Source organism: Chenopodium album, chromosome 26 (genome assembly GCF_948465745.1).
Source record: "Chenopodium album chromosome 26, dcCheAlbu1.1, whole genome shotgun sequence".
In the NCBI taxonomy this organism is placed as follows: Eukaryota; Viridiplantae; Streptophyta; class Magnoliopsida; order Caryophyllales; family Amaranthaceae; genus Chenopodium; species Chenopodium album.
The window spans coordinates 19,901,253-19,914,461 of record NC_137859.1 but is presented as its reverse complement, the minus strand read 5'-3'; the positions used below and the strand labels follow the sequence as shown (position 1 = coordinate 19,914,461).

Below are 13,209 nucleotides of genomic sequence, written 5' to 3'. Positions count from 1 at the left end.
CCTCCGCCCATCCCGCCGTCTGCCTGACTCCCCACCGCCGCGGATGCGGCCGCCGGTGGCTCCTTTCCCAGCGTCGGTGCCCGCTCCACCTCTCTCGAAACACCAACTCCCTTCCCTTTCCCACGAAATCCCACTTAAATTACCGTCGAAATCCCCTTCCCCATCCCGATCTCGGCCCCCCTTCTTCCCTAATCCCGATACCGATTTCCCTCCCCTTCCCCCGCATCCAGTTCGTTCTCCCTCACCTTCCCCGGCTAGATTTTGGGTGTGAATTGTAGAGCAAACAAATGAAGATTTCGCGGTTTTTGGCCCGGATTCGAGTTGTGGGTCGGGTTGCGAGGAGGTGGATGGGAAGGCGTTGAGTGTGGCGGAGAGAATGGGATGATGGGAAGGAAGAGTTGAGCGAAACTTGAACGGCGGTGGTCGGGGCTGCAAATTGGCTACGGTGGTTGGGGCTTCCTTTCGGGCGGCGGTGACTGGCGCTGTAATTCGCCGGTTTCTGGGCTGCAATTTGGCGGTGGTTGGGGATGTAGTTCATTGGTGGCTGGGGCAATTTGTGTACCTTTATTTATTTCTTTTTAAATCAATTTTTTAATTTAAAATTTTAGACAAATCATATAGTGACACGTGTAGTTTAAACCAAAAAAAAAAAACTTATTTAACAAGTTACCGGTCACTTAGGACCATTTGAAGCGGATTGACATTAAAGGTCGGATTATTAAAAAATAATCGATAGGTGGGATTATTTTCAGCGGACGGGCAAAAGGTCGGATTATTCCGAGCAATTTTTCCTTAGTCAAATCAAATAATAACCCTAATCATGATACTAGCAATATAAAATAAAATAAGTAATTAAATTAATTACTCACATTCCGCGCGTTCCTTTAAATTGCTACATCATGAATAAATTGTTAGTAACTTCAATAAAGATAAATCAAATTGAAATTAAATTAAATTAAATAAAATGTAGAGTTGATTTGGTCCAAACCCTCAGTTAATTATACCTTTCACGCCTTGGTTTAAGGACAGAACCTCGGGTTAAGTATGGGCTCATTGGAGTGCTTAAGGGAAGAATAGTGTTTAAGAATATAGGTTTAAGGCTTAGGATATGAGAGAGAGAGAGAAAAAAAGAATGATTTTAGGTGTAAAAGAGAGGAAGAGAGAATGATTTGGTGATCAAGATTGTTGATGATTGAAAAAGGGGTGATATGACCTCTATTTTATAGGGAAATAATAGGGTCGAAAAAATAAAGAAAAGATCGAGTTCGAGTCGGTATAAAACTTTTGCGATAGACAACAGTTTTTGCGATTTTTGTTTTTATCATATCTTTTGATCTAGAAATCGGAATAAGATAAATAATATATCGTTGGAAAGCTATTGAAATCTAATTTCTAAACTAATTAGAATCAGATTAAAATATTATGTAGAACAAAAGATATGGCCGAAATAGTGGGACGGTGTCAGTTTTGGATAGAGTTTCGTATTTCATTCACATATTTTTCGTTATAGCTCGGAATTAATATTATAATATATTATTGGAAAGATAATTTCAAGGGATATCCAACCATATAATATTTATACAAAAAATATGAAGAAAAAAAATAATATTTGACTATCTTTGAACGTCTTTCAATTTGAATAGAATTAGGACTTCCCTACCTTATAAAAAGTTGGAAAATACACATATGAATAGTGTTAGGACATTTTTAACCCTGAAAATGTTTAATTACCTTTATACCTCCATTAATGTAGTGTTAGGACATTTTTAACCCTGAAAATGTTTAATTACTTTTATACCCCCATTAATGTTTTATGAATAGTTTAAGAATAATCAATGTATTTATTTTATTGTTAATTTGTTATTATTGATCAATTTCACAATATGGGTTTTATCGTTAATTTAATTGCTCACTTGTCAGTATAATCAACTTAGTATTGCTTTAATTATTTTAACCTTCATAAATATGATTATGAGAGGTTTTGATTTTACATTCTTTCCTATATGAAGCACAAGGAACTATGGAAGCAAGCATTTGTCCAATATAGTGCAAAAGCAACTATATATGCTGAAACTGAAATTTGATACATGAGAAATCAGGCTCAAGTGTGGGTTGGTGAATCGGTTATATTTCGAACTGTAAGAGAAAACAGATTTCCATGACTTTGATATAAGTTTACAAGGGTATTGGTTCATTTTTAAAAGTTCATAAAAGTGAAATCCGAAAGATCATATGAGTAGTTCTAACAATATATACATATATATGTATATATATATATATATATATATATATATATATATATATATATATATATATATGTATGTATATATACATATACATATATATATATATACATATATACATATATATATACATATATACATATATATATACATATATATACATATATATACATATATATATATATATATATATATATATATATATATATATATATATATATACTAAAAGCTAAGACAAAGGTTGGTCAAATACAATATTGCGGTATTAATGCCATTGAGATAGTTTAGTTAGTTTGGTGACTCTTAAGGTCCAAACAATAATTGCCCAAGTTTTTACTCATTTGAAGACTAGCTAGGTAGATATTTGAATTGGGAATGAACTTGATTGACAATTTCACACAGTCAATCACTCAACATCTATTGTTTTTAATTCTTGGACCTTATTTCTCCGCTTAACTTAGAGTCTGTTCTTGTTGACTGAACTGAGCTGAACTGAATTGAACAAGAGTTTTGATTTGTTCAAGATTTCAATCTTTATCTAGGGCTCTCGGAGCCTTCTGATCTTGCTACCGACTTAGGACACACTATATTCGTTGATTCCGAAAGCATTAAGATATGTGAACTGAACTGAACTTATTAGAGCTCAACTGAATAACTGAAATGAATATTTTATGAGAGAAGGAAATTAGGAGCTGAACTGAATTGAACTTATTAGAGCTGAGCTGAACTAAACTGAATCGTATGAGAACAGACCCTTAGTTTTTGAGGTTACTTGGTCCATTTTGTCCACTGCATTTTCTACCGATTCAAGAAATAACTTCATTATTTTTGTAACTTTAACAAAATAAATTACTAACTTATAATATCAATTTACTCTGTAAAATAAATTATTTACAAGGGAATCATTGTCAAATGACATTTACTGTAATTATTACGATCATAACTTTAACCGATTAAAACTTAAAGTGAGGTGTATTGGTATCTTATATGAATACAAAAAAATATAGACATGTAATGTCCTGCTAATTGAACCATTTCAATCTGTACTTTAAATATAGCAAACATTTGCATGTCTAGAACTTGATACTTTTAAGAACTCATTCACTAATTCTAAAGTAATTTGCTAAAGTTTTGAGCATTGCTAAGATACATGTCATTCAACATATTAATCGCCTGCATATATACAAATAGTTATAATAAAATGTATGCAAACAAGCATAAGGTATTAAGATTAACTGCATTGACTAAACTTGAAACACAACCTATATCGCGCGCATCGCGCTCGTAGAATCCCCTAGTTCAAAAAGAAAAGTTTTATTCAATTTCAAATGCTTTAATCTTATCTTTTCAAAAAGGATAATTAAGATATTTTAGAAACTTATAGGAGATTCTAATTAATCCTAATTGGATTAGGAGTGGGATTAAAACCTTTGCACCCTCCACATGATCATTGGGTCGTAGGTAAGGTGGGCTTAGGTTCGATTTAGACTCAGATTAGTATTTTGGCCATAACTTATTCGTTATAAATCGGATTTGGGCTTATAATATATCGTCGGAAAGATCTTTTCAACCCCAATCCAAATATTAAATCATTGGACCCATATTATGGACCAAAATAAACAGGTCTAAACGTTTTATAAAAAGGACACGAAATGAATGATTTTAATGGACACGAAATGAATTATTTTAGGTTTAAAGGCACGAAAAGAGGAAAATAAGTTATGGTTTGGTGAAATGGGTTAGGAATTGAGTTGTTTTATGAAATGTATTGGGAATGAAAATGGATTTAAGCACTCTAAAGATTACATACTCAACCCGACCAATAATGGTGGTGAAAGGTTGTTCATCATCGGGTTTGGGTTTGGGGAGACATTTTTAGGTGTCTACAGAAGCCCCCACTTTGACTGAGTTTGTAGAAACGTCAGATTCAAAAACGATTGTCAAAGTAGCCGATAGGGACGGATAATGATTTAAGACGTTATGCGATCCTATCACTCTGTATACGTCAATACCTGCAGAAGAATGTTAGTTCCACAGATAAAAGAGTAAAGGGATAGAATGCATATCTGACACCAGTGTATCGGTGACAAATGAGTTTGGTAGCTTCCTATGCTTGAAGGAATCCACTGGATGATACTTTCCATGCTTGAGGAAAGTCGACAGATGATATTGGCAGTATTCTATGCTTGAAGAAATCTATTGGATGACATTTTCCATGCTTAAGGAAAGATTTGTCTGATGATGAGATTGCAAGTCTCTGTGTATCTTGCGCCATAAAATGATGGTGGTTCGATTGTCCCCGAACGTGGGTTGTAGTTAATTCGCTTGTCCCCGAACGTGGGCTGTAGTTGGTCCGCTTGTCCCCGGACGTGGATGGTCCACTTGTCCCCGGACGTGGGCTGTAGTTGAGACCTGCAAAATAAAATTTGCCAAGGGACTCGTATATACTATGATTGACTTGACCAACTGACTTGACCAAGTTTGACTTGACATGACATGACATGTGTATGACTTGTGATTGTGTGTGCATAGTTTGAGTGTGTGTGCACAGACACAAGCAATCGAAAATGCAAAAGCAAAAATTTTTCGTCATTTTTGTCATGAGTGGAGGGTACAGACTTTCTCTCGAAAAAGAAAGACGTGAAAAACAGTTTTATTTTTGAACTTCCCCAAAAGAAAAGTCATGATAAAAAAGGGAAGAAGTTTTGAACTTCCTTTTTTAGCAAGACGAAATGAATCACATGGATTTTCTTCTTGTCATATTGAACTGCTCGTCTTGAGTATAATGTATGCATGATGTTCTTAGCCCATGAGGCTAAGGACAATTACATCATATGACACGATAGATGAATGAACTTAGGTCATTGAGCTAAGCATAATATATGGTGTAAAGAAATTAAACGATCTTGAATATCACTTAGGTCTTGAAGCTAAGCACATATATAGATGAAGTGATCGATGATGGTATCGCATAATGAATGTTGCTTAGGTCAAGGAGCTAAGAACGATATGTGATGCATGAAACAATGAATATTGCTTAGATCGGAAGTTAAGCAAGTATACAATGTTTCTTTGTATATTGTCTAGTGATACAGAGAACGCGGGACGTTGAGGCGAATCGCGATCTGAGTCGTTCGTACCGAATCGCGGAACGAACGCGACCCAAATCGCTAGGGTTCGCGACTCAGTCCGTAGTCGTGGCGTTCCCTTTTTCTTCTTCAGCAAGGTCGAATTTTTGAGTCAATAGCGGCAAAAATTGAAGGTTTACAGTGTTTGATAATGGCGAGTTCGCGAGGTTGAAGATGATACAGCTGTTGAAGATGATAAAGTGAAAAAGAAAAAGTTGAGGGGGCATCACGCATGAGACAAAACTTATTTTTGAACTTCTTACTATATTGGGGCCCTCAATATAGGAAATAGGAATATATATTCATATAAAGTTATTATTTACACCTTTTTTTAGTTAATTGAGTATTTACTATGTCATTTTTTTATGCTAAACTTTACTAATGTCATTAGTCTCTAAGTCTCTAACTACTACCTACTCATTACACTAGCTTATCGGGAACTTGAAAACTGAAAAGGACAACTTGCAAGTGAGTAATGTTTTAACTATTTTTTACGGGACTTTGGCAGCAAAGATGCTAAGTTTATATGAGATTATGAGTTACCAAGTGATTAGTCTAACAAATAATATAATAATTACAAAATATAATTATATAAACTACGAATAATGGATAAAAAAGAATACTAATTTAATTTAATGATTACGTATACATAGTAATTTGAATAAACGATAAAAAATGATATGATCGTATTATAGAGGGCTAAGAGACAAGAATTCCACTTAACATCGACTATGATTGACCGGTCAAAATTTTTTTCATAATATAACACGTAAATTAGAGTGTACATACTATGATTGCGTTTGCGTTTAATGACCATAATCTGAATAATAATAGGATCATGCTATAGATCGATCAAAAAGGATTAGATCGTATATACTATGATACATTTTATAGGATCATGTACGTAATACGATCATGGTACGAATGATCAATCAAAAAGGGATTGGATGATATATACGTTATATCATACTCCCTCCGTCCCGGTTTAGTTGCAACGGTTTGACTGGCGCTGGATTTTATGCAAAGTAATTGACTTGTTTATTATAATGGGTATGTAAGTTGGTAGTGGGCAATTTTTTATTATAGCTAGTGGAAGTGGGCCATAACATTTTTTTGGGGGTGGGGTGTGCTGTTGGATACACGTGCATCTAACATGTGAATCCAAAAAATTTGATTCATTTTTTAATTTTTGCCGGGAAACACCATAGTGGATTTCATTCCACTGCCAATTTTTTCATTACACCACAATACCAAAATTCAAAAATAAAAATTTCAATAAAATTCACTTTATACCGCCAACATTTGATCCCATCACCAGAATTCACTTTATAATTTTTCCCTCTTGATTTTTTTGGTGAAATTTCAAATAATTTTTGTACACTTCCCCTTTTTGAATTTGGAGCTTCCAAATTATGGCCTTTATATATTGAACCATAATAAATGCTCCTTCTTTATTTCAGCTTCACCTGTAGATTACCAAAAAATAAAAAAAAAACACAGCAAAGAGAGAGTAAAGAAAAAACAGAGAAAAAAATATGGGGGTGGGGGAGGGGGGGGTTGGGGTAGAATTAGAAAAAATGTCGTAAGTTTTCTTCTTCAGTTTTCACTTAGATGCAACTAGTGTCGAGTAATCATGTGCATTTTTAGAGAGAAAAGAGAGCTTACAAATGATGCAAGAACCAGAATTGCTAATTGGTTACTAGTAAAAAATTGCACTGGAAAGTTGAAAAGGGGTACCGTGAAAGAAGCATCAGAGCTTTTTGGAGTGCATCGAACCACAATCTACAGAATTTTGAAGCAAGCAAAAGCTCAATGGCAGAACGGTGATGCAATCAACATGGAGTCTAAGAAACCCAAAAGGGTTGGCAAGAAAGGTAAACACATTGACTTAAGTAAAATTTCTGAAATTCCATTTCACAAAAGGGGCAACATTAGGGCACTTGCAATAGCATTAGGTGTTTCTAAGAGCACCGTTCATAGGTTGATCAAAAGTGGTCAAATCAAGCCACACACAAATGCATTGAAACCAGCACTTACAGAAAAGAATATCAAGGAAAGACTACAATGGTGCATCAAAGCCATTGATCAAGACAATGGTATGTTCAACGATATGTACAACACAATCCATTTAGACGAGAAATGGTTCTACATGACAAAAGGGACACAACGTTATTACCTACTCCTAGGTGAAACACAACCTTATAGAACGTGTAAGAGCAAAAAATTTGTCACAAAAGTCATGTTCCTATGTGCCGTTGCTAGGCCACGATTTAATGCAGATGGAGAATGCATTTTTGATGGGAAAATAGGAATGTTTTCGTTTGTCAGGTGGGTGCCAGCAAAAAGAAGAAGCAGAAATAGGCCAGTAGGTACATTAGAGCTCAAACCAGTTACCTCAGTCACAAAAGAAGCTTATAGGAACATGTTAATCAGACAAGTGATCCCAGCAATCATGCAAAAGTGGCCAGATAACGATCAAGGTCCAATCTATTTGCAACAAGACAATGCAAGACCTCACATAGAAGTACAAGACAGAGACTTTAGAAGCTGTGCAAAATTCCAACAAAGACTTAAGGTTAGTATTCCAACCTCCGAACAGCCCAGATATGAATGTGTTAGACCTTGGATTTTTTAGGGCGATACAATCCCTCAAGGATCAAACAGCCCCAAAAAACACCAAGGAGCTGGTCAAGAATGTTAAAAATGCATTTAGGGAGTATTGTCCAACTAAAGGGAATAGAGTGTTCCTTAGTCTCCAATTGGTGTTAATTCAAGTGATGAGAGTAAAGGGGAGCAATAATTACTTGCAAAAACATGTTGGAAAAGAAGCTTTAGAGAGACAGGACTACTTCCTATTGTTTTCTCTTCATCTCCAAGTCTTGTTGAAGAATGTTTGGCACACGTTGAAGCAATGTAGTAGACAATTTGAAGTGATGAACTTGCAACTTTTGGAAGCTAAAAAGTCAAATGATTAATTTTGTAAAGTTTTTGAAAGCATAATTGTAAACAATCAAAACTAGCAGTAGATTAGTGGAGAGATATTATATGAACCTCCCTAATACTTTTGTAAATTTTTTGTAAGCATCAATTATTAATGGGAAGATCAAGTACTAATTAAGATAAATTAGCTTGTCATTCAATTTACAGAGTACCTAATTCATTTACTACTACACCACCAAGTAAACAACACAATAACACTACGGAGTACATCTTCTAAGAGTACTCATTTTTTGCCTAACAATTACTCCGTACAACATCACAAGCACTAGATTATACTTAATGGGAACATCACAACATGCATAGCTTACCAACATCACAAGCAGTAGATTAATACTTGATGGGAACATCAAATAAGAATAACTAACACAATAATCCACCACTATTCACTTCCGGAACTATCACCCATCATATGTCATTCAATAATTGGGACATAACCCTTCAACATCTGGAAAAATGTCTTCTTTTGATACATTACCTTTTCTTTTTCTAGATTTCAACTTACCTTTCCTAGAATTTTTAAATTGACGTCCGCTACTACATCGAATTACCTTTGGAGCTACACACACAGGAGTGGTAGCCACTTCACGTTCTGGAGTGTCGGGAACAACCCACTCTCCGTGATCTACCGAAAAAAACGCACTTGGAAGAAAAACGTCCGGTGGAGTAGTCACTTCACGCTCTCGAGTCTGGAGAACGTCTGGCGGAGTTTCAGAAACTATTGAAAATGGTTCCACAGAATCATCGACCCAAACCCCAATTACATCAGAATTGGGGTAGATGAATGAGTCTGGATCTTTGTTTTTAGTTAAATCAGGATTAATTTGTTGTTTTTCAGTATCATCCATGAGATTTTTTCTCAAATCTACAGTAATTTGTTTCATGATTTGGGGAAGAAGATGAATGGAAAGAACCTTGAAAATGGGTTAAAATAATTTGGAGTGAGAAAGTGAATTGCAAAAGTAAAAGTAAAATAAAAAAAAATATGAAGGAAAGAAAGTGGTGTGTGAAGTGAAATTAGATCAGGGGGTAGGGGTAGGGGTAGGGGGTGGGGGGGTGTGTAAATTTTTTATCATTTTTTTACAAAAGTGAAATAATAGTGGGCCATTGATATTTGAGATAAATATTAAAAAAATAGTGGGACCATGCCTTTTATAGAATTGTTGCAAGTAATTTGGGACGGCCTTATAAGGAAAGTGATGCAAGTAATTTGGGACGGAGAGAGTAATATGACTAATTGATCAACTTAACTAGGATATGATCCTACACTATGATACATTAAATAGTTGTACGTAATAGGATCATGGTAAGAATGATCGATAAAAAAGGATTAGATAAATTGGATCACATATAGGCTATACCATACTATGACTAATCGATCAACTAGGATATGATCCTACACTATGTTACCTTATTTAATTGTATGTAATAGGATCATGGTAAGAATGATCGATAAAAAAGGATTAGATAAATTGGATCACATATAGGTTATATCATACTATGACTAATTGATCAACTAGGAAATGATCCTACACTATGATATCTTATATAGTTGTACTAATAGGATCATGCTAAGAATGATCGATCAAAAAGGATTAGATAAATTGGATCACATATAGGTTAAATCATACTATGACTAATTGATCAACTAGGATATGATCCTACACTATGATACCTTATATAGTTGTACGTAATAGGATCATGGTAAGAATGATCGATCAAAAAGGATTAGATAAATTGGATCACATATAGGTTATATCATACTATGACTAATTGATCAACTAGGATATGATCCTACACTATGATACCTTATATAGTTGTACGTAATAGGATCATGGTAAGAATGATCGATCAAAAAGGATTAGATAAATTGGATCACATATAGGTTATCTATACTATATACTAAAGTAATCACCAAAAATATCTCAAGATTACACGTGTCAACTTCTCATAAAATATTTTTCCGCCCAAAAACTTAGTTTTTTTTTGGTAATTTTATTTTATTTTAAAAAACTTGAAGATATTCTTATCTTATTATTTAAGATCTCATATTCAATTTTGAATTTTGAATTTTTGACTGAAAAAAAGACAAAAGATATGTTAATTTTGATACTTATTAAATCATGCATCATATATCTTTACAAAAAAATCATCAAACAAAATTAATTTTCTGTATTATGCATAAAGATACTTCAGCCATATATAGTAACAAAAAAAAAAATTACAAAAAAATTAAAAAATTAAAAAAAAAAATTTCAGCCATATATCAAATGAAAATCCGAGCATGGCTCGGGCATTAACTAGTATCATACTATGACTAATCGATCAACTAGGATATGATCCTACACTATGATACCTTATATTATTGTACGTAATAGGATCATAGTAAGAATGATCGATAAAAAAAGGATTAGATTATATAAATTATATATTGTACGTAATTGGTTTGCTCGTTCCAATTCGCGGTTTGATTATAATTTATACGATCATACATAATATGTACCGGAGATAGTAGATCGGTTGCAAACATGATCATACGACACATAAATTGGATTGTCCATTTTTTGATAAAAATATCAAAAAATGTGAATGATACACGTCATACACCTATAATACTAGGGGGAAAAAACAAAAAGGAAATAAGAAAAAATAGGAAGAGGCGCATTCAGTTAATGAATTCATTCTAATCTTCTTTCCCAAAGGCCAAAGCATTCTTTTCATTTACAGTAGAGCTTGAAGTTCAAACGACATCCAAACTCCATCTTCCCAAATTCTACAATTCTATAAATTCAATGTCTACTTTAGTCATCTCCATTCCTACGGTTCCAAGCAATCATTATTATCAAAAAAAATTAGGTACAAAAATGGCATTTGGCAAAAATAGATCCAGACAAAGAGTTTCCATTGAAACTTCACAAAGAAATCAACCACAAAATCAACCTTCACCTGAAGAGTACAATGATTTGGAAACTGAAATTCCTCAAAGGGAAGAGGTGTTAGATACAGAAGATCAACCAAATCAACGAGTTTCTTCCGAGATTAAGCAAAAACCTCTATTAACTGAAATTACACCAATTCAGGGTGAGAAAGGGAAAAATGCTGGAGGAACGAAAAGGTGGTCTTGCAACCATTTCAAGAAAACATACAACAGCTCATACACAAGAGTACATCAACATTTTTTTGGTGCTCAAGTTGGGAAAAACCCAGAGATTGGTCGATGTACTATGATGCTATCAAATAGAGTACTACTTCAAAGCATAAGAAAGAAAGTTGAGGAAGCTGAGTTGACAGGTATCTCCCCATCATTATCTAAATCTACTATAAAAATTAAAGTTCCGGGAACTAATAAAACTCCCATAGAAGATGTGTTTGGTATGGTTGAACGTAATGAGGTTGACAAAGCAATAGTTCGTTTTCTTTGTGCTAATGGAGTTCCATTCAATGTACTAAGAAGTCCAGAATTTTCTTATATGACAAAAGCCTTGACTCATGCTCCCAAGGACTATACTACAAGCCTCCATCGGCTGATAGAGCTAGAACATCCTTACTTGATGAAGTCAAGCGAGATGTGGAGAAGGAATTAGCTCCAATTAAAGACACTTGGGCTACACAAGGAACTTCAATCATTTCAGATGGATGGATAAATGTGAAGCGTGAACCACTATTTAACGTGGTTGCATCCAAAAGTCGTTGTTTGATGTTTCTATACGCGGACGACTTCACAGGGGTGGAAAAATAGGAAAGGCCATAACTGACTATCTACTTACTGCAATTGAAGAAGTTGGGCCGTCAAATGTCTTGCAAGTTATCACTGACAATGCAACCAATTGCAAAGCTGCTGGAAAAGAAATCGAGAAGGTAAATAAGCACATTTTTTGGTCCCCTTGTGTGGTGCATACACTCAATCTTATTTTTAAAGACATTGCTGCTGCTTTTCCATGGGTTAGTTAAACTTATGTTAAAGGGAAAAATATTGTGAAGTATTTTTTAAATTATACTCATGCTCATGCCATTTTTAAATCACAATCTGGACTGGAATTACTGAAAGTAGCAAAAACTAGGTTTGCTTCTCATTATTTGTTGTTGAAAAGACTATCACAATGTAGAGAATCATTAGCAACTACTATAGTCATGCGGGCTTGGAAAGATTGGATTACTTCGGGGGATGAAAATACAAGAGAGTTAGGGAAAGAAGTTGCTGCCACTATTAGTGATGAAGGTTTTTGGGAGGAAGTTGATAATATTATGGCAATCACAAAGCCAATTTATTTGATGATTAAATTTGCTGATGGTGAAGGGCAAAAGATGGGTGAGGTTTATGAAAAGATGGATTGTATGATTGGGGAGATAGGAGATGTAATGAAAGAAAACAAGCATAAAGATGACAGTGACAAAATGAGTGAGATCTTGTTATCAAGATGGGAAAAAATGAACATTCCCATGCATTGCTTAGGATTTGCACTAAACCCTTTTTTTTATGATGCAAAGTACTTGGAAACTCCGGCTCCGGGAGGGGAGGCTAGGAGAGCACTAAATTTTGACAGAGAAGTTGTTGATGGTGTTTAAAAGGCATTTGATAAAATAGGGGAGAGTGACGAAGAAAAAAGACTACTCCGTGAACAGTTGGCTAAATTCCAAGCTAAGGAAGGTATTTTTGGGTCACTTGCTGCCAAAATTGATGCTGTAACAATGTCTCCTATTTCTTGGTGGTCCACTTATGGATCGGAGGCACCCAAATTAGCTGAAATTGCCATTAAAGTTTTGTCACATCCCATTAGTAGTTCTTCTGCAGAGAGGGTGTGGAGCACATACTCATTTATTCACAATGCCAAACGAAACCG

The 13,209-nt window shown here is 34.6% G+C and overlaps 2 protein-coding genes across 2 annotated transcripts; both read left to right on the top strand.

The window, feature by feature from the left end:
• Positions 1-7,004: 7,004 nt before the first annotated feature.
• LOC145616924 (uncharacterized) lies at positions 7,005-8,006 on the top strand. Its single transcript, XM_081671641.1, has one exon. The coding sequence runs from the start codon at positions 7,005-7,007 to the stop codon at positions 8,004-8,006; it is 1,002 nt and encodes a 333-aa protein (XP_081527767.1).
• Positions 8,007-11,232: 3,226 nt separating this feature from the next.
• Positions 11,233-12,934, top strand: LOC145616923 (uncharacterized). Its single transcript, XM_081671640.1, has 3 exons — positions 11,233-11,936; positions 12,094-12,226; positions 12,350-12,934. The coding sequence occupies exons 1-3, from the start codon at positions 11,233-11,235 to the stop codon at positions 12,932-12,934; spliced, it is 1,422 nt and encodes a 473-aa protein (XP_081527766.1).
• The last annotated feature ends 275 nt before the right edge of the window (positions 12,935-13,209 follow it).

Excerpts from the sequence above, each read along its gene's own strand:
- LOC145616923 (XM_081671640.1), top strand. The coding sequence starts at position 11,233 with ATGGCATTTGGCAAAAATAGATCCAGACAAAGAGTTTCCATTGAAACT. Across the intron at positions 11,937-12,093 it reads TTGATGAAGTCAAGCGAGAT|GGGTGGAAAAATAGGAAAGG; the intron begins GTGGAGAAGGAA and ends ACGACTTCACAG. Across the intron at positions 12,227-12,349 it reads CTGGAAAAGAAATCGAGAAG|TATTTTTTAAATTATACTCA; the intron begins GTAAATAAGCAC and ends AATATTGTGAAG.
- LOC145616924 (XM_081671641.1), top strand. The coding sequence starts at position 7,005 with ATGTGCATTTTTAGAGAGAAAAGAGAGCTTACAAATGATGCAAGAACC.